This window comes from Galeopterus variegatus, unplaced genomic scaffold (assembly GCF_000696425.1).
Source record: "Galeopterus variegatus unplaced genomic scaffold, G_variegatus-3.0.2 Scaffold12450, whole genome shotgun sequence".
Taxonomy (NCBI): domain Eukaryota; kingdom Metazoa; phylum Chordata; class Mammalia; order Dermoptera; family Cynocephalidae; genus Galeopterus; species Galeopterus variegatus.
The window spans coordinates 9,829-37,349 of record NW_007738561.1 but is presented as its reverse complement, the minus strand read 5'-3'; the positions used below and the strand labels follow the sequence as shown (position 1 = coordinate 37,349).

At 39.1% G+C, this 27,521-nt stretch overlaps 1 protein-coding gene across 1 annotated transcript in view; it reads left to right on the top strand.

Moving 5' to 3' along the window:
* Positions 1-16,864: 16,864 nt before the first annotated feature.
* Positions 16,865-27,521, top strand: part of LOC103581148 (endophilin-A3) — a gene marked incomplete at both ends in the record, with an annotated part of 16,478 nt that continues 5,821 nt past the window's right edge. The window contains 3 exons of the mRNA XM_008563050.1: positions 16,865-16,933; positions 22,831-22,903; positions 23,713-23,856. Coding sequence (XP_008561272.1) covers positions 16,865-16,933; positions 22,831-22,903; positions 23,713-23,856 — 286 coding nt within the window. The remainder of the gene's footprint in view (positions 16,934-22,830; positions 22,904-23,712; positions 23,857-27,521) is intronic.

Below are 27,521 nucleotides of genomic sequence, written 5' to 3'. Positions count from 1 at the left end.
CTATTAGACAACAAAATGAAACGAGAAAAGAAAATCCAGGATATGAAGGAGGAAATTTACAAAGAGATTGATACCTTCAAAAAGAATGTAGCAGAACTTATGGAGTGAAAGATTCACGCAATGAAATAAAAAACACAACTGACAGCTTAAGCAGCAGGCTAGAACAGGCAGAAGAAAGAATTTCTGATCTTGAAGATAGTCTTTTCAAAATAACCTAGATGGACAAAAAAAGGAAAAAAATAATTTTAAAAAATGAAGAAAATTTAAGAGAGTTAGCAGACAACCTTAAGCACACAAACATTCGAATCATGTGTGCTCCAGTAGGGAAGAGAAAGGAAGAGGCATGGAAAACTTATTCAATGAAATAATAATGGAAAACTTCCCAGGTATGGGGAGAGACACAGACCTTCAGATCCATGAGGTTCAAAGATCCCCAAACAGATTCAACCCAAAAGGATCCTTTCCAAGACACATTATAGTCAAACTGATAAAGCTGAAAGACAAAGAGAATCTTAAAAGAAGAAGAGAAAAGTGTCAAGTCACCTATAAGGGAGTCCCTATCAGACTGACAGCAGACTTCTCAACAGAAACTCTACAGGCCAGAAGAAAATGGGATGACATATTCAAAATACAAAGAGAAAAAAATTGCCAGCCAAGAATACCATATCCAGCAAGACTATCCTTCAGAAATTAGGGAAAAGTAATGCATTTTCCAGACAAACAAAGGCTGTGGGAGTTCATCAGCACACTACCAGCCGTACAGAAAATCCTCAAGGGAGGCCTGCATCTGAAATCCGAAAAGCAATAATCACTACCACAAATACACAAGAAAGAACAAACCCACTGGCAGAACAAAAATGCAAATGAGAATGAGAAAGTAACTAAATCTGACCACTACAAAAAGCCGCAGTGACAATGTAATAATGCCCCTACTTTATTTCTGATTTTAGTAATTTCAGTCTTTTCTCTTTTTTCTTGGTCAGTCTAAATGAAGGTTTACAAATTTTGTTGATCTTTTAAAGAATCGGCTTTTGGTTTTGTTGATTTTCTCTATTGTTTTTTAATTCCTCTTTCATATATTTCTGTTGTAATCTTTGTTATTTCTTATCTATATTTGCTTTTGGTTTAATATGCTCTATTTTTGTATTTTCTTAAGGTAGAAGTTCACATTACTGATTTGATTTTTCTTATTTTTAATATAGGTGTTTACAAGTATAAATTTTCCTCTAAGAACTGCATGAGGCCTGCGTCCTATACATTTTGATACATTGTGCTTTGATCTTTGTCTCAAAGTACTCTCTAATTTCCCTGAGATTTTTCTTTTTAACCATTGTTTAATTTCCACACATTGTGAGTTTTCTAAATTTCCTTCTGTTATTATTGTTCTCAGAGAACATATTTTCTATGATCTTAGTCTTTTTTATTTTTAAGAAGGAAAAATTAAAACAAAAAACCCTGTGATTTTTCTTTTCACCCATTGTTTATTTAGGAGAGTGTTGTTTAATTTCCACACATTTGTGAGTTTTCTAAATTTCCTTCTGTTATTGTGGTCAGAGAATATGCTTTCTATGATCTTAGTCTTTTTTTAAAAAAATAGAAAAAATTTAAACAAAACAATAGATCATGGAAAGATTTCCATTATCTTTCAGCTATTTTTCCATGAACTTCTTGAAGTGTCCTTGTGTTTATATTCTGTTTTATTGATTTTCTATGCAATTTATGGTGCTAAACTTAGATATTTAATTTCTGTTCTTGATTTCTTTTTATTAAGTGGATTTGTTGATTTGCTTAGAAATTAATTTTCTTTAGTTTATTCATCTTTCTCTGTTGAAATTAATTTGATATTTGTATGCTTTTGGAAGGCTTTAGAGAGCTATTTCAAATAATTGTAGAGATTATAAAATGAAATATGTGAATTTTAATAAGTTTTACACCTCCAGTTTTTGTGAAAATTAGAGGCCCTGCTTTCTACAGAGTGTTTTGTTATTCATCTGTTATTCAGTTTATGTATTTGTTATTTAAGCAAATTGAATATCCTTGTTATATTTTTTAAAAAAGGAAGAAAGACTGATAGTCAACTCTGTGCTTCATAAATATGTATAATCAGCTATGTTTCAATTCAAAAAATAAGTTATAAAAAAGTATAAATAAATAAATAAAAATAAAAAAATTTCTGAAAGACCACATTTTTTTTTTTTTTTTGTCTTTTTTCGTGACCGGCAACGGATCGCAACCCTCAGTGTCGCGCCCGTACCGGACCGGGACCGGCAACGGGACCGCAACCCTCGGTGTTGTGCCCGCACCTTGCTCAGCCAGTGAGTGGCCGGTCTGTATGTGGGATCTGAACCCTCAACGGGAGCGCCGCCGCGCTCCCAAGCGGCGCACTGTAGCAGTGCGCCACCGGGCTGACCCTGAAAGACCACATTTTGTTATGAAAGGAATCAAACACAAAATACCAATTCAAATCAAACTTTTTAAAAGGTCAAACTCATAGAGGCCTATAGCTAATGATCATTGGCTTGGGTATGTGTTGGCAAGCTTTTAAAGAAACATAAAGAGGTTTATGGGAAAGATATCAACTCATCCGTCAACCCTAATTGAAAATAGCCACGGAAAAATACAAATGAATGGAAACCGTTGTCAGTATTGGAAAGTAGAGAAGGGCCTCACCCAACTTGGAGTAAATTCTGCCCAATATAATGCAGGCTGCAGGAAGTCACCTAAGCCAAATCATACATCTCTTTTCTAAGAAAAAGGTGCACGTGCAAAGAGAAAGTAGAAGAGATCCTACCAGACCACCCCGCAGTAACAGCCCCTAACTTCTGAGTGTGAGAGCTGAGAGGGGTCAACGTCTGTACAGACTGGGAACGTTTACTCCAGTTGCAACTTCTCTTCTCAGAGCAGGTCCACAACATAGAATCAGCTCCCATAGGAAGCCCAAAGCCAAGCACAGCCTGAGGACAGCAGGCTTCCTTCCTTCCATCGTGGGAAGAGCATCCAGAAGGTGGGTGGTCCTGGGCACCCTCGGCCAGGATGGGGTCGAGCCAAACTTCTCTCTGCTGCTCATCTCTTTTTCTTTTGCTGCAACAGTTCCTTGACTCTCTCACCCCAGTAAGCGATGTTAGCTTTGTCCGTTCTGTACTCACTCTTTTACTGAACTTTTCCCCTTTTTCTGATTCCTCCTTCTTCATAGCAGCCTTCTCCTGCATTATGCATATAATATCTTCTCAAATTTATCTATGGGTATTAATGAAAACTTTTAAAACTTCTGCTCTATACCTAGATTATCTATAGTTCCTTTGGATAATTCTAGTTTCCTCTTTGATGTTTTCTCTCATGCTCCTGGTTTTCCTCAAATTTCTGTGATTCCTGGTTGTCAGTCCGTAGGAATGAAGGACTAGGTTCATCGCTGTAGGTCGCTGAGGTGAATTTTGTCTGTTTGCCTAACAGCCTTCCCTCCTTACTGGAAGGTCTGACTGTAGGTGTGTGTGTGGCAATCGGTAGATGTTACTCTAGGGTCAGTGGTCACCAGGGACCAGACAGCAAGGCTGGAAAGAAGGGTTTTGCCCTTGGAAGGAAGGCTTTGCTCTTGGCTAGAGCTGCCTCTCCATGTTTCCCCTTGTGTCTGTTGGCATGGTTGGGAAAATCTCTAGCTTCTCTCAGATCTTCACACCTACTTTGGGGCCCATCCCAACAGAGTAGTCCACTCTCTTTAGAATGTGGGTACAGGTCTCAGTCTGGGAGCAAACACTGCAGCTACCTGTTGCTTAGTTGATAATATTAACAGTGTCAGATACTGTTCTAAATGCTTTCCATACATGAACGTTTAACAGGCAGACACGGTTATTATCCACATTTTGAAGATAAGGATGGGAGGCACAGAGAGCTTCAGTAATTTGACCCGAGTTTCCTCTCTAGTTAGCAGTGGAACAGGGTATTGAACCAAGATGTTGTAATTGTAGAAGTTGCCTTTGGTTGTAGAGATGGGGTGTGGGGATGGGGTTACAGGGTTCCATTGGTCCTTCTTGATTTTTCAGGGGACAGTTCTAAGTCCCCTGATGATTCCCCAAGGCTCACTCCTGTTCTTTTTATGTTTACTTTATTTAGACTTGGAATTTCTCTGTGTTAACTTTTATCTTGGAAGCAGTTTTCTACCATGTATATATCGGTCAACTCTTTCCCAGCTCTCTGATCCCATCTGCTCTCTGTCTTCTAGGAATTTCTCACCATTTATGATCTGCTGCTGGCACCTTTTCTTGTTTTTCAGCCCTGTGATGGATGTGTCATGTGCCTCTCTCTGCATATTTAGAAGTTTATTTAAAGGTATTTGGTACAAAAGAGAGGAAAATGTGTGTATTTGATCCACCATTTCGATTCAATTTATGCAATATTTATTATATGCATTTTATCTATTTACTTCTTCACAGTGAGATTAATTAGGGTTTTTTTTTTTTTTTTTTTTTTTTTACCCTATTGCTATAATGATAAACGAAGTGGCATTTAGGGTGTAGGGGACACAGTTACAATGTAATAGCCCCTGGGCTTTTTGTTCTTTTGCGTTTAGATTATTATATTCTGTATCGTTTAGTTGTGATTCTGCTGAACAGAGATTTCCAGATATGGATTGTCAGACATGAACATTATTTCTACTATTTGGATAGAGGAGGAATAAGTGGGAAAGCATTCCTTGTTAAACTTCCTTCTAGAGAAATAAATCAGGATGAATACAATGTATATAAATATTAAAAACATTGAATACAGGGTTTATGGGAGGGGTAAATTTTTTTATCGAAATAAAACATACATACATGGAAGTGACAGACTGTGAGTGTACAGCTTGATGTATTTTAACAAAGTGACATATTCATATACTCAGTTGAAGATATAGAACATCACCAGCACCCCAGAAGGCTCCTTTATGACCCTAACTTAGAGGTCACCGCTACACTGACTTCTTTCACCACAGATTCGTTTTCCTGTTTTTGAGTTTTATGTGAATGGGATAATAAAGTATGTTCTCTTTTTATTTTTGAACTTTATATAATTAGAATCACACAGCACGAGCTTCTTTCATTCAATGTTATGTCTGAGATTTATCCATGTTATTACACATCGTAGGAACAGTTCATTCTTTTTAATTATGACTGTATAGTGCTGTATTGTAGAAGTGGCTACAATATATTTATTCATTTTACTATTAATGGAAATGTGAATTATTTCCAGTTTTGGGTTATTATGAATAATGCTGCATGTACATGAATTTTGGTGCACATATGTAGGAATTTTTGCTAAGTATATACCTAGGAATGGAATAGCTGAGTCACAGGGTATGGCTATGTATTTACAGTATTCAGCTTTAGTTGATTCTACCAAACTGTTTTCCAAAGTGGTCGTATCAATGCATCCTCCCCCCAGTAGAGTATGAGTGTTCCAGTTGCTCCAGTACTCCTTGGAAACACTTGTGTTGTTGTTGTCATTATTGTTTTAAAATAATTTTAGCCATTCTGGTAGCAATGTAGTGGCATCTCATTGTGGTTTAATTTGTATTTCCATGATAATCATGTGGCTAATTTGTATTTCCATGATAATAATGTGGTGAAAATATTTTCATATGCTTATTGACCATTTAGATATTGTCTTAGTCCATTCAGGCTGCTATGACAAAAATACCATAGACTGGGTGGCGCAAACATCAAACATAGACTGGGTGGCGCAAACATTAAACATTTATTTCTCATAGTTCTGGAGGCTGGGGATTCCAGAACCAGGCACTGACAGATTCAGTGTGTGCTGAGGGCCTGCCTCCTGGTTCATAGATAGCTACCTGCTCACTGTGTCCTTACATGGTAGAAGGGATGAAGCAGCTCTCTGGGGTCTCTTTTATAAGGACCCTAATCCCATTCATGAGTGCTACACCCTCGTGACCTAATCACCTCCCCAAACTCCACCTCCTTATACTATCACTTTGGGGGTTAGGATTTCAACATATGAATTTTGAGGGGACACAAACATTCAAGCTATGACAAATGGCTTCTTTTGGTGGATTTGCCTTTTTAAGGCTTTAAAATATTGAGTCTGTTGCCTTTGTCTTAATGACTTGTGGAAGTTCTTTTTAATATCTGAATGTGATTCTTTGTTGGATGCACGTGAAGAAAACATCTTCTGCTCTAAGGCTTGACTTTTCACTCTTTCAGTCTTCTTTTATTTATTATTATTATTATTATTATTATTATTATTTATTTTTATTTTTTGACCAGTAAGGGGATTGCAACCCTTGGCACGGTGTCGTCCGCACCACGCTCAGCCAGTGAGTGCACCGGCCATCCCTATATAGGATCCAAACCCGCGGCCTCGGTGCTACCAGCGCTGCACTCTCCCGAGTGAGCCACGGGGTCGGCCCCTTCTTTTATTTTTAATGGGGGTCAACATATCAATATTTTTCTTCATAGTTAGTATTTGTGGAGTTCTTTGAGACCTCTCCTATCCCAAGGTTATGTTATCATCTAGAATCTTTAAAGTTTTACCTTTCACATTTATTTTAAGATCAATGAGGAGTTGTTTTTGTTGTGTGGCATAAGGTAGGGGTCCTAAATTATTTTTAGGAATATAAAGGAATCCTGCAATGAAAGAGTTTGAGAATTGGTGATTTAGAATTGTAAAATGCCCTTTAAGAATAGTTTCAGCTACCTCCCACAAGTTTAGATATATTTGTAGATTTAGTATTACTGATTTCAAAATATTTTTTAATCTCTATAGTGATTTCATCTTTGACTCAGGCTATTCAGACATATGATGTTTAATTTCCAAATATTTGGAAATTTTTCAGGTATTGATTTATATATTAATACAGATTGATACCAAGGTGGATTGAAAGGATTAGAGTTTGCATTTCAGGCTTTATAAGGTGATGTCTCTTTCTGGCTTGCTTTAGGCCTTCTGGGATGCACTAAAATCCCAGGGTGTTTACTGAGGTATCTCCTTACTGGGCAGTCCTGTACCTCCAGTTTTTGTCTTTTGATTATTGTGATGCTGTAAAAATTTCTGCTTAGATCTTTAGCCTCTAGCAGCCTCTTTGTGCTGTTTTTTGTTTGTTTGTTTTTGTTTTTTTTAAGCATACTGTCTTGTTTATTCAGCTTAGGAATTGATAAAAGCCTCAAGAGGAAATTGAACATAGTCTGTCAGGTTTACTTCTTTATGTTTCCCCTTTTCCCAGAAATTCAGCCTCTTATATCCCGGTTTCCTTGGTTACAGTGCATTCTGATTTTCCTCGCACATAGCCTAGCAAAATTGCTGCAGGTGTCGGGCTGGTGCTTTCTGTTCAGACTCTCTGTCCTAGGTTGCAAGGCAGAAAATTCCCCAAAGGGAAAAAACAGCTGTAAATGTATAACTCTTCTCAGGGCATTTTCTTTCCTCCTGATTTTGGCCGCTCAGACCCTGGCTGCCTTGGTGGCTCTGATGCCCTCAGATATATTTATAAAACTTAAAATTTTGTGAAAAATTTAGACTTACAGAAAAATTGCAAAACTAGTACAGAAAGCTCACCTATACCCTTTACTTGTCTTTCCCTAATGTTGATATCTTACAAATAACCTTTATTATTTGTGCTTAAAATTGGGCATTGCCATATTCTCCAGGCTGATAAACGCAGAGCATGACTGTTCACTGGCTGAAAGAAAAGAACAAAGGAGCCGGTAGAGGGGGTGAAATTTTGGAGCAGGGTTTCTCAAAGTGTCCTCCTCAGAACACTGCTCTTCAGAGATTTGTGCTCACATTAGTCATTTCTCGTGGCCCAGTAAGCGTGGGAAATGCTACATCTTATATGTGTCCCCTTCAAATCCATAGTGCCCTTTACCATTTTAAAGCCTCTCAAACTGTTTTAGTAAAGAAATCTGCTTAATCTTGTTTCCCCTGTGTTTCCAAACTTACATGGTCAAGAGCTGTTCTTTTGCCTGACCCTTACTTACATGCCGTGGAGCTATGTTTTGTGGCACATGAATTAAAAATACTGTTCTGGAGCAATTTCTAAATCCTGAGCTATAAATTTTGCTTTTTTACATCTTCTCCTAGATTCTGGTTTTCTTGCTGTTTAATTTATTGCTTCATAAAGGGGGAGAAGGTGGAGAAGCTAAGGTTTCTTTGAAAACAGGTATTTGCACAAGAAGGCAGCCAAGGCTGTGTTAACATTTACCATTCAAAACCAAGCACATCTAGATGAAAAACCAATGCAAAGTTTCATGTCTCCCAAATAAATTTCTTTTACAACTTGTCACTGCCCTGTTGTAGTCTTTGAAAGTGGTTTTTATTTTCCTGTTATTGACAAAATTTGGAGCTGCCAAGAAGTAGGTGGCAACCAAGAATTTTATCTCTGACTGTAACACCAAGGCATCCTGAGCTAGGTCTGATTTGCAGCGTGAATCTTCTTTGGCATTGGGAGAAGGTCACACGAGCCACATGGACTAGCCACACATTAGTATTTTAGATCTGCAGCCTCTATCTGGTGAGCCTAGGTCAGATGCTGTATTTGCGAAGGGGACGTTGAATAAGCGAGGGCAGCTGGTGTTGAAGCTAAGAAGGTGGGAGAGTTTTAGAGTGAAATTTAGGCACTCTTCCCTAGTCTACCTCTTCATGTAGTGTGTGTCCCTGTCATCTCCTAACAGATCTCCCTGTCTACCATCTGGCTCCTGTCCCGTCCATTCTCCCACTGGACACTTAACTGACTTTTCTGAAATTCAGATCTGTTCATATCATTCACCTGCTTAAACATCTCCATTGCTCATAAGATTAAGTTGAGCAACATATCTGGCCCTCACCTGAATGCCTGTCTGTCCCTTTTCATTTGGGGTCAGTCTTTTGTGTGAGTTACCCTTATGGAATTATTACACTGTTCCCTGAACACTCCCATATGTATTTTTTTTCCTTTTTTTTCATGACCGGCAACGGATCGCAACCCTCAGTGTCGTGCCCGTACCGGACCAGGACCGGCAACGGGATCGCAACCCTCGGTGTTGTGCCCGCACCTCGCTCAGCCAGTGAGCGGCCGGTCTGTATGTGGGATCTGAACCCTCAGCAGGAGCGCCGCCGTGCTCCCAAGTGGTGCACTGTAGCAGTGCGCCACCGGGCCGGCCCCATCCATATGTATTTTTTAATAAGTCATGTCTTTGCCTATGCTATTCTCTCTGCCAGGAACACCACTCCTCCTCTTGTCTTCCTGGTGAATTCCGTACGTCCTTCTGGACTTTGTTCTGGAACTCTCTGGGCACCCTCTCATCCATATAATTTCCTTCCTTTCATCTGGGATCTGATGGCAAATTCTGCGTCTCTCTATTCTGGAATAGTATTTATTTCTTTTTGTTATGACTGCTTGTTTGTGTTTCTGCTTCTTGATTGGCCTGTGAGTGGTTGGAATCTTTGTTGTCTCTGGCATATTGGCACAGTTGGTAGAATTTCCCACTTTGAAAATTAGGTATTTCCAAATTAGATCAAATGATGTTGTGTCAGTTTGAAACATTAAATTGAAGTGTTTTTCTTAAATATATTTATGGTTATATATCGACTTCTAAATACTGCTCCTATTGTATCCCATGGGTTTCGATGTGTAGTCTTACTGTTGTTAAATTTTAATTTTTTCTAATTTCTATTGGGACTCCCTTTTTTAACCCATGATTATTTAGGCAAGAATTCTAAAATTTTAGAATTTTAAAATTCTAAAATTTTTATGGTTGATTACAATTTAACTGCATTATGGTAAGAAACCACAAAACCCAAAACCAAACATGTTCTATATGGTATTGATTGATTTTGTGACCTAGTACATGGTCAGTTTTTGTAATGTTCTATCTGTACTTGCAAAGAATATACATTTTCTATTTATTAACTGGAGGGATAAATATGTAAATGTGCATAATATTTGATCAAAGTTATTTTGGTCTTTCAAATTATTTATATCCTGGCTTCCGGGCAAGATGGCAGAATAGATGGTCCCCAGCGTCACCCTCTCCCACAAATCAACCAATTTACAACTATTAAAAAGCAACGGGGCCGGCCAGGTGGCGCACTGGATAGTGCGCCGCTTGGGAAGCGTGGCGGCGCTCCCGCCCGAGGGTTCGGATCCCACATACAGACCGGCTCCCGCTCACTGGCTGAGCGAGGCGCGGGAGCAACACCGAGGCTTGCGACCCCGTTGCCGGTCCCGGTCCGGTACGGGGGCAACACTGAGGGTTGCGATCCGTTGCCGGACACGGAAAAAAGACAAAAAAAAAAAAAAAAAAAAGCAACAACAGCCAAGCTGGGGTCGATAGAGCTCAGGGGAAGAGGAGGAGAGACCTATGGAGTTCATGAAGGCAGGAGAAGCCATGATGAGAGAAAGAAAGGATCACTCCTACCATTTTGAATCCTGGCCACTTCAAGGCTGGAGCTGCTGAGCACACAAAGTGGGAGCTGGTGGGGCCACAGCTGTGCCCTTCATGTGAGGTTGCTTGGAGGCAGCAGGGGAGAGGAGGGCCTTGGTGGTCCTCAGGCCAGCAGGACCACTGGCAGATTTCCTGTGGACCCACACAGGAGCAAGGAGCCACGACAACTGAGAGGGGGAGCCACTCACAGGCCAGTGAGTCATCACAAGGGACTGGTGCATGTCCTATCCCATGGGAAGTGTTTGGAGTGCCAGAGGTGGGGGAGACTAGCCTGTCAGGGGAACACTGGGGCACAGCAGGGACAGCTGATTTGTCCCCAGTCAGTATTAGGACCATTCAGTGGAGACTGGTTAGGAATGCAGATCTGCAGGGGGTGCAGTTTGCTGGGGAGTCTCAGGCCCAGACCAGAGTTTCCAAACAGCACCAGAACCCACAAGACATGGAAGTACATACAAAGTCAACAATTAAAACCTGAGCTGCACAAAAAGCCTTCCCTAGGGAATCAGCAACAAAGCAGCAATTTAGCTCAACCACAGAGCTCAAGTGCTGGTCCCCACGGGAAGTTCCCCCATTTTAGAAGTAAGCAAAGGACAAAAAATTAGTTCCAGTGTAGATATTAAGTGGTGGGAACAGCAAATAATCCAACACAGAGCTGAAAGAAAAAAACAAAATACTCATAGATCAGAGACAAAGACTAGTAAAAGTCTCACATCACCAAAGAATACCTATAAAACCTAGAAGGACTGGGAGCCCCTTGGGCTCCCAAGTGAGGGAGGATGGAGGGCTGAGGGCCTGAGCCATGCTCCCTAACACATGCAACCAGCCCAGTGATGACCACCAAGATGCTGCAGGAAGTGTCCTGGTCTCCTTAGCCAGGATAGTGGGGGGCCTTGGGCCTTGGCGCTGCCCCCCTAACATCTGCAACCATCCCAGCAATGACCACTAAGCCACCTCCAGAAATGCCCCTGGCTACCTAGCAGTAGTGGTGCAGGGGCTGAGGGCTTCAGCCACATCCCCCTGACATCTGCAACCAGCCCAGTGACTACCACTGAGCCACTGCAGGAATGAGGGGGGTGCCACGGGCCTCAACCATGGCCCCTCTCCTTCCTCCTTCTCCCAGCCTGTTTCCTTCCCCCTTCCCCATCCCCTCCCCTGCAACTGCTCTGCAACAGCATCTTAGAATGTAAACAAATAATATTAATAAACTTAAAAAAAAACCCAAACCCCCCAAATCATCTATATCCTTTTAAATTTTTAAAATCATGTTTGATATGCCAGTTTTCTGATAGGGTTGCATTAAATCTCATGCTACAATTGTGGATTAGTCAGTTTCCCTATTTCAGTTTTTACTTTATATTTTTCAGAAGTTATGCTGTTGGTGGATACAATATCATTATTATAAAAGAATTTTGGTGGATTGCTCCTTTTGTTATTAGGTCAAGTATCCCTATTAGTGATGTTTTGCCTTAAGAGAGTATTTCTTGTTTGATATTATTGTTACAAGATTAATTTGATTAATATCTTCCCAGTATGTAGATTTTATCTATTTTCAATCTTTCTATATGTTGACTGTTTCAATCTTTCTATAGGTGTGACTGTTGGAAGCTGCATTATAGCTGGATTTTAAAAATCTGCTCTATTATTTTATCCTTTAATATGTTGAATTTAATCATTTACATAGATAATGTTACTGAGTATTTGAACTTATTATTACTATATTATTTTACAGTTTCCATATGCCATTTTTTATCCCCCCCCCCCCTTCCTTGTTTTCTTTTGGATTGGAAAACATTGAACTGCGTATCAGATATATCTTAGAGCCTCTCACTTATTCTCCATACTGATTAACTGATATTTTACTTTTTTAAAAATAAAACTCTTCGCCCTTTTTTGTTGTTGTCGCTAGTCTTTGGGTAGGTCTCCTTAATAATATTTTCCAGTTTACCAGTTCTTTCCTGATTGCTCCCAGTCTGGAGTTTATCCTGTCTATTGAGTTTTTCATTTTCATCATGCCTGAATATTTTTTGTTTTGAAGATTTCTAATTTTTAATAATTTATCTTTTAAATTTTTGTCCTTTTGTATAGTTGCTTGTTCTTTATTAATAGAAGTTATTCTTTCATTTATCCTTTTGATAATATCCTAAACTTACTTTAAAAGTCTTTGTCATATTGTTTCATAAAATTATTTTTGCCAGGAGTGAATTCATGTTATTTTATATGATTCTGTTGGCTCTATTTTTGGGGTTATATTTTATTCTTGTGCCGTAGAATTTAGAGCTAGATGAGTTTTAATTTTGGGAGGAGTGTCTTTTTTGTCACTTTTAACCCCTCTGTGCTCACTTCCATCTAGTGGTTGTGGTTTCTTCCCCCTGGCTTCCCACGGCCCCAGTCCAGAAAGGTGGTTTCTGTTCTGCGGTGATATTGGAGATACCTGGATCCAGCCACAGAGCTGATTGATTGTTTGTTCTCCAGTCTCCCTGCACCTGCAGATTGCCAAATGTGGTAGCATCACACAGTGGTTTTCTGGATTTTTTTTTTTCCAGCCACATTTTTCTTCCCATCCCCTGGCTTTAAGCAGAGCTTAAGTCCAGACACTTGTCTCAGGCAACGCTTTTAGATCCCTTTTTGCTAAACAGGGACCAGACACTGGCTCCCATAGCCTGTGTGCAGACAAGACACCCAGCAAGCCTGGGGCTTCAGCCTTGTTTTCTGTGTTGTTTCTGTTTATTTTCAGGTCCACAAAAAAATGTTTATTCTGTTTTTGAGCATTGCTTATTTCTCTCTCTCTCTCTCTCTCTCTCTCTCTCTGTGTGTGTGTGTGTGTGTGTGTTTAAATATATCATTGCTATGTATTCAGAGTATGGGGAGTGCATCAGAGTTGAATTTATATAGTTATCTTGACCCGAAGTAGAAGCTTGAGTATTTCTATTTAGCTTCCAACATGTAAAAGAAATAACTCTGTAGTCCTGGAATGAGGCTAGGGGCCCTGAAGGATCACGCCTGTCTTTTCATCTTTGTATTCCAAGTATCTGTCATGGTGCGTTGCACATAGTAGATGCTCAACAAACAATATTTTTGAATGATGAAATGTCAAACATAGTGAAGTGGCCTAAATAGCTAATGCCATATGTGTATTTATGTTTACTGCATCAAAACAGCTAAACATCACTGGGGAATTCAGGAAAAGCATAAAAATGACAATGACTCTTGCCTGTGACTCCTATTGAAAACGATCCCATATGTTATCTTTTTCTAAACAAGAAAGGAATATTGATCTCACTACTTTCTGTTCTTGAAAACAGAAACACCCCTCCTTCTGTTAGACACTCTGTTTCTGAAAATAGAACAAGTATAACCTGAACAAATGAAAGAATTGACTCAGATGAAAGTTGTTTCACGAGAAACTGGTTAAGGGTCACAAAGATTGATTACATCTTATAAACATGAGTATACTAATTATCCCGATTTGATCACTGCTTATTGTACACATGTATTGATATTCGATTCTATACCCCACAAATATATATAATCAATTATCTTTCGATTAAAAAAAAGAGGTTTCAGGTCTAACTCTGAATGCTAAAGGGATCTTCAAATAGATATTTTAAAACAGGGATCTACACAGGAGCTTCTGTGGTTCCAACAGCCACAGGAAATCACAGGCAACTGTATCGATCAGCTTTTGTTGTTTAACATACCACCCCAACACATAATGACTTAAAACAAAAATCATTTATTTAGTTCGTGATTCTGTGGGCCAGCACTTTGGAGTGGGTACACTGGGGGTGGGGGTCAGCTGGTATGTGACCGGTCTCTCTTGAGCCCACTCACCTGTTGGCGGTGGTCAGTGGCCAGGTGAGCTGGGGATGCAGTGGTCTGAGATGGCTCAGCCGGGGTGGCTTATCTCTGCTCCACGTGGTCTTTCATTCTCCAACAAGTTAGCTCAGGCTTGTTCACATGGCAGTGGTTACAGTGGGCCTCAGAGAGTGAGCAGAAGTATCTACAGAGCCTCTTTATAGCTGTACAGTATCTATGAAGTCTGATTTCAGTACTCACACAGGGCTGCTTGCACTATTCTACTGGCCAAAGCAAATCTAGGGTGGAAAAATAGACTCCGCTTCTTAATGGGAGGAGGAGCAAAGTGCTGTGGCCGTTTTTGCAATTTACCACGGCAGCGAAATGTGAGGTCCCACGCCCCACTGCAGGAGAGGTCGTGTGACTTTTATTAGATTCTCAGGATATGACCTCCAAAGATAAGCACCAGTATTGTAGATGATTTTATTACTGAACGACAACAACGAAAATGTTTAGGAGATCTAATTAATGGCTACATCTGTTTAAAACACTGCTGGGTATATGGCAATAAGGTTCTTGATTGTTCCTGTGGAAAGTTATCCCTTATATCAGGGCATTAGGATAATTCTCTCTGACTTCTGTATTCAGCCTAAAAAGTAAGAACTCTGATCTAGTGTATCACTTAGCTTGTATTGTATAACACACCACCCCAAAATTTAGTGGTTTAAATCAACACCATTTACTGGACTCATGTTTCCATGGCTCAGCAGAGGAAGCTGGTCTCGGCTGGTCTCTTTCAGGGGCCTGCAGTCAGCTGCAGGTCAGCCAGGTGGCTCTGATTCTGGGCACTGACTGGTTGTCATGATGGGGGTGTCTGGGCCACTTTTCTCTTTCCATCCAGCAAATTAGCCAGGGCTCGTTCGTGAGGTGGCAGCAGGATTTCAGGAGAGTGAGTGGAAGACACAGGATCTTTTAAGGCCTAGCAAGGCTTGTTTCTGTGGAGTCAAAACAAGTCCCAAGCCAAGCCCAGACTTGCTAGGTGGGGAGATAGACTCGGATTCTTGCCAGGAGAAACTGCAAGGACGTAGGACAGGGAGGATGAAGAGTCTTGGCCATTTTTGTAATCTTCCATACTGACTCTCTTCAAGAAATTCCTTCTCGCACCTCAAATTTAAGTTAAGTACTGTCTCTGTGTATATTCCTCTGATTAAGTAGCAATACTGTGCATGCGGCAGTAGCAGTGCAAATAGCAGTAGAAAATCAGACTCGCATTTAAAACAACCTGCAAGTCTGTCATCATTAATTAGTGTCATCCCCTTTACTACTGATTCTTGTATGCATATTAATGTTTTAAAAGCATTAGCACATGATATTGATGTACTTTTCTAAAGAAAATGATTTAACATATTTTCTTCTTCCAATCCATCCTCCTTGTTCTTTAATCGAACCCCACTGGTACCAGAGTTGCTTTTCTAAAAGTCTTCTCTAACTGCTTTCTGTCTGAAGAAGAACTTTTAGGGACTTGAGCTTGGCATCTGAGCATGTGTGTGATCTGGCCTCTGCTTACTTTCAGATTTTATTTTCCTACATTCTCCCTTGAGCACTGATTTTTACAGTTAAACAAAATTTCTTGCTGTTTCTTGAGCACATTTGCCCTATACCAGTGGTTCTCAACTGTCCGGAGACTTTTTTGGTTGTCACAGTGGTGTGTGCTGCTGGTATTTAGTGGAGAGAGACCGGGGATGCTGCTAAACATCTCACAATGCACAGGACAGCCCCCACAACAAAGAATCAGTCTGATTTAAATATTAATAGTGCTGAGGTTGAGAAAACCTGCTCTACACATTCCTGCTTCTGGGTCTTTTTTCATGGTGCCTTATCCCAGAAGGCCCTTCCTTCAGTGCTGCCCGGTGAAATGTCCCCTGTCCTTAAAAGATAGCTCAGGGCCGAACCTGTGGCTCATTCGGGAGAGTGCAGTCCTGGGAGCGCAGCAGCGCTGGGAGCGCTGAGGCCGCAGGTTCGGATCCTATATAGGGATGGCCGGTTTGCTCACTGGCTGAGTGCAGTGCGGGCGACACCAAGCCAAGGGTTGCGATCCCCTTACCGGTCACAAATAAATAAATAAATAAATAAATAAAAAGATAGCTCAAATGCCAGGTCTCCTAGGAAACAGGTCCTGTATGAACCTGCCCCCAGTGCTGTGGGCTCTGAGGCCTTTCTGCGTGTCACTGAAGTGCCTACCGCTTAGTGTGTTTGCAGTCATTTGTATCTGGTAGTATTATTTTTTAAATTGCTCTTATTGTTCATCCATTGTATTTCGACTGTGAGTTTGTGTATTAACTCTTTTGCTGAACTGTGGGTTCCTGGATGACAAAGATCCTATCTCATCTTTGTACTAGAGTACCTATGGGCTTTACGCATAGTAGGTGCATAATAAATATCTGTTGAGTGAGAAATGTATGTCTCCCCATGCTCGTAGATATAGTCACTCACAACAGTTTTCTTAAAGGACTTAGTTCAAAGAATCCAACAAGTTTAATCTGAGCTTGAGAATTCAACAAGTTTAATCTGAGCTTTTTTTGATCCTGTTTTAATAATTTAGGTAAAAACTGTGATAAGGAATCATTGTATAATGCAATTACTTGTGTTTATTTCTGCAGCTATTTAGTGAAAAAATAAGTGGTGCTGAAGGAACAAAACTAGATGACGAATTTCTTGACATGGAAAGGGTAAGAAAGCATTTTAATATGTAAATTGTATTAGAAACTGACTTTTTTGTGATATAAGATATACCGCTACTATAAAGGATAGTAGAGTGGAAATCTAGGATGTTTAAATATAGGCGTGGATTATGCAATCCAAAAAGCAATACTTTCGCATTTTCAAACCCAAATCAGACACTCGCTGTAACCACATCCAGTCTAGGCAGGTTGTGGAGGGAGATGGGATGTGGATGACTGGTTCCCTCTAGTGGCCAGAAGTCAGATTGCACAAAAGATGGACAACCTTGGCAAACAGTTATTGCAAGGCCAAAGTAATTGTGGTTATATATCTTGGAGAATGAAAATGTACTGATGGGACAAGACCCTTCAAATATATAACGATTGATCTACTGTGTGGAAGACTCAGACTCTGTGCCTATGTGTTTCAGCAGCTACACAGCAAATAACTTTTATCCTGTTTCTGCCACTGGAACAGCAGTGTGAACTCAGATAAGCTATTTCACCTTTTCTGAGCTGTGATCCAAAGATGATAATGTATGTCCTGCTTGTCTTACATAGATGTTATGAGAAGTATGCAAAAAAAAAATAGTGTGGTTGAAAGAATTTAGAAAAATGTCACCAGCTTGGTACAGAAATGACAGTAACACACGCCAAAGGAAGATTGTAGAATCTCTGTCCCTTAACATGTTTCCTGGTCACCTGTGTGGAGTAGCTTAGGTGGAGGCAGAACTGGGACCACCAGTAATTACTAACTTACTCTGTTTCCTTCCTCTTTATCTTGGGCCCTTTAAATATAGCCTTGTTTTAATAAATAAACTCCCCTAAGGAGAGAGCAAGGAGATAAAACAATCCTCTACCCTCAGGTGTAACATCAAGGCTACGGGTGATAGCAGGTGGCAGAGCTGTCGGCACGTGCTGGGGAAGGATGCCCAGCCCCCGGGTGTGGCCTGGGGATCCTTTCTTCAGGATACTTTGGCCATGGCCAGCCTATTCTCTGGGAGTTCTCTGTTTCTGGATGAGAGCTATTAAATTTCTATAAATGCTGATACCTTGAGGGGGAAAGCTTATTTTGTTTTTGCCTTTGAAAAATGTTTCCGAAAATTCAAAACCATGGAAACATTTTCACATCATTGACATACCTTAAATTTCTTTTAAAATCTGTTGGTATACAAAGATATTATGGGAATGATTCAGTTGAAATGTTAAATTTAAAATCAAAATTATATTTCAGGAGTTTTAGTTTCCGTTGATGAACTGAGATCACTCTTGTTGACCTCATTTTCTCGCCAAAAATGTTAGTGAGACAGAAGAGATATAAAAATAAAATCTATTACCTGTTTTATTACAGCAGAGAAAAGCATGGAAATATATAATACTTGACCAGTAGATTTAAGGACTTTCTAAAAGAGATGCAGTAGGTGGTATCAGGCCCACCTCAAACATGACACAGAAATGACAGGCTAAACCAAAAAAAATTTATGACAAATGCTAACCATACAAAAATAGAGGAGCAATAGTTAACATCGAAGTAACACATGATGCAAAAAAATACTAAATGGAAAAAGCTTTCTTTTAATTATAAAAAGATGCTGTCAATGTAGTCTATTAGGAAATTAGAATAGTTATGAACCATTTTTGCATCACATAATGTAGCATCTAAATTTGTAGGGTAAAAGTTGTCAGAATACACGGAGAATTGACACAAATTAGAGTAGAAGACTTCATGTACCTCTCTCATAAAATAACAAATCAAATTGACAATAATCAATAGGCTTATGAAGAATTAGCATAAAATACGATTAATAACTTTGATTATAAATAAATATAGACATCTGCATTCCCCAAATGGAGAATGCACATCAAATTTTTCTAATTCCTTTGCAACGATTATAATAATCAATCATGTATCAGGCTACAGAAAGAAACTCGATCATGTATCAGGTTACAGAAAGAAACTCAATAAATTTCCCAAAGTAAAATCATAGAACACAAGAATTACAAGGAAGGTATAGGTTCCAAATTCTGGATGTTTAGAAACTTAAAAACATGGAAAATTAATTCTTAGTTTAAAGAGGAAATGAAAAGTAAAAGTACAGATTATTTAGTCATGAGTGACAGAGTTCTAGATGTCAAAACCTGTGATATATGGCTGTCTTTAATGCCTTTAATAGAAAATAAATGTTAGGAGAAAATAAAGAAATCGTGCAATCCAAGAAGCTTGGAAAACTACAGCAAATTGAATCACTCCAGGTAGAAGGTAGATAAAGTGATTAAAAAGATTAATAAAATAGAAAATGATGATAAAAAGATAGAAACAATAAAGCCAAGAGCTGTTTATTTATTTCTGAAAAGCCATACAATGATAAACCTCCACCAAGTGTGACTATGAGAGAGAAAAGGGAAAAAGACAAATAAATTACGCAAAGAATAAGAAAGAGGATGTAACCACAGATATGGGCTCTTTTTAAAGAGAATTCCGTAAACAGCCACGAGGGAGCAGGGCTGCTAGCAGCTGTCTAACTCAGGGGCCGGGGCTGGGTGAGTCAGTGACACAGGCTCTAGACACCTCGTGGGCAGGGCGCCAACACTGAACGGAAATTCCAGATTTAATCATCCAGCAGAGATGCCTCCACAGCAGGCAGACCGGACAAAAATAATTTCCACCTCTCTACCTTCCTCTGTTTTTCCTGATGTTTTGCCAAGATATTTGCATAGCACTTGGCTAACCTGAAAACACACACACACACACACACACACACACACACACACGCACACACTCTGGAAGGAAGTTTTTTGTTTGTTTGTTTGTTTTTAAAACCATATGAGTTGTTTTTTCAGTGTTCACTTGTCTGCCCATGCTTGCCAGCATATTTAATGGGCATTCTCTTTAATTTGTAAGGGGTTTATCTCCAGTTTTGATGTCTGTCCTGTACTGGAAACAGCTCCAGTATGTGCATGTCAGGGCCTATGAGGCATTTGCAAGTTTTTGGCCATTTGTTTCTTGGCCTTTCCCCACCCCCACCCACCCCCAAATTAGAAGGATCTAAAGTAGAAAATATCCCCCTTCTAATTTCCCTCATCACTGTCTTTCAAAAGTGACTCTTAGCCTCCTGGTGGCTTTTCATGACCAAAGAAGGGTGTATACATTAAAGAGAACACTCTTAAGTTGTGTTTTAGTTAATATCTAATTTATTAAAGTCATCAATCTAAAACCTAGTTTTTCTTATGCTTTAAGTTGAACTTATGAATCTTATTTGTAAATTTAGTAATTTTGATATAAAAATGATAATCGTTTTTAGTTATTCTTCATTTTATGTTCTATTAACTCATAAGCTTAATAAAGCCCATCCTTAAATATTTATTACCAGTTACATAATTAGGCAAATTCCCTTAGATATTTCAAACTACAATTACAAATGCAATGCACGGGATTCCCTCCAACTTCACAACAAATCTAAAACAGGATTTTCCTAAGCACTTAAATTTCTTGTAACTAATAAAACGTAAACGTTTAGGTGATTAAATTCTCTTAAACATTTCAAAGATCATGATAAACTGTGAATATACAAAATAGAGTTCAAAGTTTACAAAACCTGTTACCAGGCTCAATGCACACGCACACATGCTTATTCGCACACACACAGCACATGGGTATCAGTAATACAGGTTTGATTCATTTCTTATCATTTCCGTACTGTCTTTTTTAACTTTCCTGGGGCTCCAAATTTAGGCATTCACCAAAGGGAGCAAATAGAATTTCAGGCTGGATGAGAGTGCTTGGTTGAAAACTTGTGGTCGTGACCAGGTCATAGTTTTTTAAATTACAGAAATGAATTGTTTTCCTATTATAAATTTCTCTGCAGCTTGCTTTCCTCCTTAGCAATGCACCGTGGGCATCCCCCTAGTACAGATAGATAGTCTTTATTTATTTTTTTTATGACTAAAGAGTGTTCCTTTATTTGGCTGTTTCAAAATGTACACAGTTAGTCTCCTATAGATTATAATTTAGTTTGTTTTCAATTTTTAATACTACATAAGATGGTCCAATGAACATCTTTTTATATCACTGCAGTTTGCTGGTGTGTTTCTATATTGCCAATCCCTGGAATTATGATAGTGGAACATTATACTTTAATATGCATATTAATAGGTACTTCCACCTTGATCTCCGAAAGGGTTGTATCATTTTGCATATCCGTTGTGTATGAAATGGCCCATTACTCTATATCATACCTAATATTGGGTATACTTGATTTAAAAAATGTTTTTGTTAATCTGGTGACAAAATTTACAGTTTTTCTGAATATTTTGTTAAATGTCTGTAGGCAACTTGTATGTTTCTTCTTTTGTGGATTTCCAGTTTATGTTTCTTTCCTTCTTTCTTGTTGGGTTTTTTGTTTGTTTAATTGGGGGTTCTGAGTATTACCCTTTGTCTTTTAAACATTCTTCTTTCTGTTTGCCATTTTTTCAAACTAAATGTATTGTGATTTTTCACTGTTTAGTTTTTGGAGTCAGAATTTTGGTCTTTTCATGTATGACATTTGGGTGTCAGGTCATGCTTAGAAACTTCTTTCCACACAGTATTTCAGAATATTCTCCTCTATAATTTAGTACTTTTATAGTCTGCTTTGGTACATAGTTTTAATCCTGTATGTTGTATTAAAGTATGAATCTAACTTTATCATCAACTTGACAAATTTTAACAAAAATAGAAAAAAAATGTGATGGGATTTGAATTAATTTTACATATTAATTTTGGAGGATCTACATCTTTCTAAAAATGAATTTTCCCATCTAGTAGTATGGTTTTTCAAGTAGGTGCTGTGAATTTCTCATAATATTTATGCCTTGTTATTGTATATTTTTTACTGTTCTTATGAGTGGGATCTCCTTTTCCCTTACATTTTCTCTTGGGCTATCGATGGTATAATCTAAAGCTATTGAAATTTGCATATTTAACTTTATTGTATATTCTCACAGTAGTTCTCTGGCTAACTAACAACCAGAAAGTCAAAAATCAGCAGGACTGGTTTTGCAAAGGGAAAGATTCAGTATTAACTTGGCAGGGAAAACGTTGATGTTAACATCTTCTGACCATAGCACAAACGAATATGTTCACTTTAGTTATAATGCTAATGGTTTTGATTCTTTTTTTGCTGATTACTAACATAGTTTCTAATATGAATCATTACTATGGCATCCTTCTGTAAGTATAGAAGTTCAAGTTCACCCAGCAGATAAGGAAAACTTGGCTTATGTCTAGTTTTATTTATTTATTTTTTGGTGGCTGGCCAGTACAGGGGATCCGAACCCTTGACCTTGGAGTTATAACACCACGCTCTAACCAACTGAGCTAACTGGCCAGACCAAGTTTTAGTTTTGAGACTTCTAAGTATATCCATTAATCTAGTGGAGCATAGTAACGTTTCCAAGTTTTCTAAATATTACATTAGTATTGATTTTAATGTTATAAAGAAAAATAGTGTTCTCGGGGCCGGCCCGGTGGCGCACTGGATAGTGCGCCACTTGGGAAGTGCGGCGGCGCTCCCGCCTGAGGGTTCGGATCCCACATACAGACCGGTTCCTGCTCACTGGCTGAGCGAGGCGCGGGGGCAACGCCGAGGGTTGCGATCCCGTTGCCGGTCCCCGGTCCGGTACGGGGGCGACACTGAGGGTTGCGATCCGTTGCCGGACACGGAAAAAAAAAAAAAAAGAAAAAGAAAAATAGTGTTCTCCAACATCATTGGGATTGCCTCTCCCCAAAATGTTAAAAATGATCATTTGAATTAAAATCATCGTAATGATGTTATAAGTATTAAGCTAATGAAAATTACTTCTCTATTTGTTCTTCTGTGAATTAATTGAGTTTGTCACTTACCACCATTTTTTGTTTTGTTTTTAAGAAAATAGACGTTACCAATAAAGCTGTTGCAGAAATTCTTTCAAAAGCCACGGAATATCTTCAGCCAAATCCAGGTAAAGTTAGAAAATGTCTAGAAATGCTCTTGTCCATTCGTTGTCACAGACTCTCATCACCGATGTTTACGTCTTAGGCCTCTCTAGAGTCCCAGGAATAAGCACAGTGTGTTACACAGGGTCTGGGATTAAGAAATACTGATTGCCTAAGTCAGAGTAAAGAAGGTAACAAGCAGTCACTGTCCATCACCTCCCTAGGGCCAGGGAGCTGCGCTGCACCAGGGGGAGCAGCAGCACAAAGCTCGTGTTCACTATGGTGGGGTCTGCTCCTCCTGTGGTTCTGCCTCCTAAACGTGTGCAGCAGACCTCCCTTATGATACTGAATCTCATGTCTGAACCCATTCTTGGGCGCAGAGCGTGTGTGTGTTAATGACTGGTTGGTCATTTGAAACATCTACTTCAGCAATTCTATTCTTAGTTTACATTTGGTCTCCAGGAAGAATGGTCTGCACAGGTGTCAGTGTCTGATTTCACTCGCTGGTAATTGCAAGCGTTCCTAAGGGTCTCACTCTATGGGTGGTGCTTATAATAGCCCTGGTTCCTATTATTTGGAGTCAGTAACGTGTGCCATAATTCCTATGTTCCATCATGGTTATGCAGCAGTGTGCTTAGTACCCTCCTTGGTAAAGAATCTAGAAAATAATGTGAGAAAATTAAATAGGTTACATGCGATCGGTTATTTCATACGTACAGGTCTCTGGCGTTTTGTCTAAGGTGACCTCAATTTTGGCAGCTGTGTTTGTTAAGCATTATATACCTGTCACTCCACCTTGTAACTTTAAGGAATTACAAATGATAATGTTTTTAAGCATACAGAGCTAAGCTAGGAATGCTGAACACTGTGTCGAAGATCCGAGGGCAGGTGAAGACCACCGGATACCCGCAGACAGAAGGCTTGCTGGGAGACTGCATGCTGAAATATGGCAAGGAGCTCGGGGAAGACTCCACTTTTGGTGAGTAGTCATAGATCACCTGGAAGAGCTGAGAACACCTCTCGTGTTGGTTTCAGGTTATGCACAAAACGTTCAGCTTAACAGTTACCTTAGTATTTTTTCAAATTACCAAAGTAATACATGTTCATTGTGGGAGGTTTAGAAAAAAACACAGCAAGTAAAATAAATCCTAAAATCCCATCTCTACTAATAGTCCCAATTAAACTCTTTGTTCTGTATCCTTTATACCTTTTGTTTATTCTTATATGTATTTCACATATACCTTTAAAAAACTACAGTGGGGTTATAGTATGTATACTCTTTCTAATCTGTTTTTTCCCACTGTCTCTATCATGATTCACATCATAAAATAAGTCATCTCCCACAGTATTGTTTTTAAAGGCAGCATAATATTCCATATATCATAGTTTGTTTAACCAATCCCATTTACTGGAGAGTTATGATTTTTTTCTTTGCATAAAAAAAATGTACATAGCTCTTATAATAACCATTCTTATAGGTAAATCTTTGAGAATATCAAAAATTATGTTCTTAGATGAAATTTCTAGTAGTGAAGTTGCTGGGTCAAGAGTATGCCTGTTTTTCAAGTTTTTGAAGCATATTTCCAAATGACCCTCCAGAAAGGTTATATCAGTTTGATATTCCTGCCAGGAGTGTATGAGAGTCTCTTTCCCAGCAGTATGACTAACTCTGGGAGTTATTCTTTTAGCTTACATTTAAATAACTAATAATTTGATATGTAATATATATATCATACTATGCTGGTTTAACTTCGCTTTTTGGATTCTGCCTAAGGTAGAATTTTTTCCATGTTTGTCATCATTTTCATGAATTGTATATTTCATAATTGTGTTCTTTGCCTAGTTTTCCATTTTTTCCCTTACTGTTTTATGAGTTCTTTAAATGGTCAGGATATTTGCCCTTTGCCTGCCCTATGTGTGATGAGTTTTTGTGCCATGTAGACATTTACCTTCTGACCTTGTATATGGAGGTCATTTTAATGGAGAAAGATTTTTAATTTTTATTTAGTGGGGCTTATTAGTCCTTTATGGTTTCTGGCTTTGGCATTATGTTTAGAAAATCTTTTCTATTCTAACCCCCTGTGTGTTATGATACATGTGTTTCCTTTTCTTGCCTGTAAATTTCTAAGCCCCTGAGTTTATTGGAGGTACTGTGCAATAGGGTCCTAATTTTGTTTTCAATCAAATGAACAGCCAATTGTCCCAGCACTTTATTGAAAAATCCAACTTTTCCCTGTTAATTTGAAATGACCCTTTTATTATAGACTAAGTTTTTATATTTTAAGTTTGTTTCTGGTCTTTCTCTTCTGTTTCTTGATCTGTATCCTGTTTTGATTCAGTGTCATGTTTTAAGTATTGCAGTCTTTTATGTATTTTAATATATTTTACTAAAATTTTTCATAGTTGTTTTATTGCAAACATTTCATGGACATACTTGCTGGTTTTATTTTTCCAGATGAAACTTAAGTCATTTTAAGTCCCCTTTAAAAAACAGAAGCTCATTACATTTTGATTTAGAGTACTTTAAATTAATAAATTAGATTGGAATGAATTGAATTTAATATATTAAGTCTTCCTGGAGAACTTAGCATGTTTGCTATTCATGTAGTGGTAACAAGGCAGGATATGGAAATAAGGAATTAAATATTTGGCCTTAGTAATTACTCTAGGTTTTTGTGAAAAAAATCTTTTGAAAACTTAAAAAAATCCAGAGGGTAACAATTTTCCTTCAGGGCAGGGTAAGGTGAATTTTATTTTATTCCAAGGGTCAGTGAGGACAGGATGACCTATTCTTTCTCCTGAAGGCACACCAGTTGAAGAAATAGGTGAGGCTGCCAGGGTATGAAAGCCCTTGCCAGAAGCTGCCACCATGCCCTTGGACTTCCCAGCTCCAGAATCGTGAGCCAAATAAACATGCCAGGGCTGCCAGGCAAGTCCTGAAATCCAAGGGTGTTCCTGCCATGCACCTGGCCATGGTGACTGGGCTTTGACAGCCAGACAATTTGGTAGCTTCCCAGGTGCCCAGCAACTTAATGGAACTTGGGTTCAGGAAGAGAAGTGATGTCAGCAGGGCATCAGAACAGAAGGACATTTGCTGTTCCCAGGAAGAGGCTGTGCCATCGATGCTTTCTTCTTGGGGCTACATGCTGGAACCTTCTAAAATGCAGAAACCTCAGTGGACGGAGGCTGAACCCCATGCCTTCATGGAATTTGATTGTATTACTCTTGGGCAAAGAGAGGGAATGTCGATTCCAGGGAGGCAATGGCCATCATGTTCAGAACATAATTTTAGAGTCTTCAAAGAAACACATCTGAAAATGTTTCTTTCAAAGCTAACTTAACGGCCATTGTGAGGCATGGGCATTGGCGGCAGACAGGGTGGTGAGGTCAGACCTAGTGTTGTCCACTCTGATCAATTGGGCAGGAAAGAGTCCCAGGATAGGAAAGTACGTCCCATCTCCATTTAGGAATGATTTAGAACCAGACTCTGGAGAGCTAAGTTAAGGAAATTTAGCCTCCCAGGAGGAATGAAGCTACCAGTGGGTCGAAATGGAGTCCTGTCCAGCTTTAGTTTCTACTTATGTTTTGCAAGGTCCTATAACAAGGTTTCCACTTCTATTTTGCAAGGTCCTATCTAGTATATTTCTTTTTAAAAAGTGAGGTGAGGAAGATATTGCTATTCCCAGTTTTACAGGTGAATAAATTGTTCATTCCCTCACTGGTAGGAAACAACTTTAAGGTCAGACTTGGTCTGGGCTCTAAGGTCTTCTTCAAGCCTAGGAAAAGAGACCCCAAATCTCCATCTTTTCACAGGGTCAACTTGGAGAACCCCAAATATAGGAAAAATAGTTTAGTCTAGTGCAGCATTTTCCAGGAATGTCTTCTAGAGAAACTGCAACCCTCATTGTACACAGCAACCAGGACATCCGGTGTGCAGTAAACTAGCAAATGACTGTAGGTTAGCTGGGCCCGAGATACCAGGCCGTGATCCTGCAAAATCTGCCTGTTGCTACCCAAGCCCAAGAAGGATGGCCTGAGCCTCCTTGCAAGAGCAGACCCATCCCACCCTGCTGAAAGGATGTCCTGTGTGACACCAGCAGGCTTTCTTTGACATCAGAGAGTATAGGAAGCCTTAGAACCATCTAAAAGGATACAGGGAGTGGCCTCAAGAAGATCCCACAGCTAGAAGCTGCGATGAGGTTTTGTTCAGTTATTTCTATTGTAATCTTTATTGGTTAATACTTAGCCCTACATGAATGAATACTTTCATTGTTTACAAAGAGAGATTTTGTTCTCCAGCTTCTAAGGAACCCCTGGTGCCAGTTTCCAAAAGTACCTTTAAAAAAAAAAAAAAAAAAAGCTTTATCGCCATCTGGTGGCCAAAATGGTAAGTGCTTCCGTCTGTCTTAGCTTCAGTTTTATTTTATGTGGTGGTGAAAGTGCGGAACGTAGAGAGGAAAATGTAGAAAATAGGAAAACTTTCTTTTCTTTTAATTTTTCTTTTTCTTTCTGAGTCAAGATTCAAAAGTCCCGGAGAAAGAACCTTGTTACACTATCATCCACAGATTTTTGGAAGAGAATTAAGTCAAAGTCCGTTTTCTTTCTTTCTTTTTTTTTTTTTTTTTTTTTTTTTTTTTTTTTTCC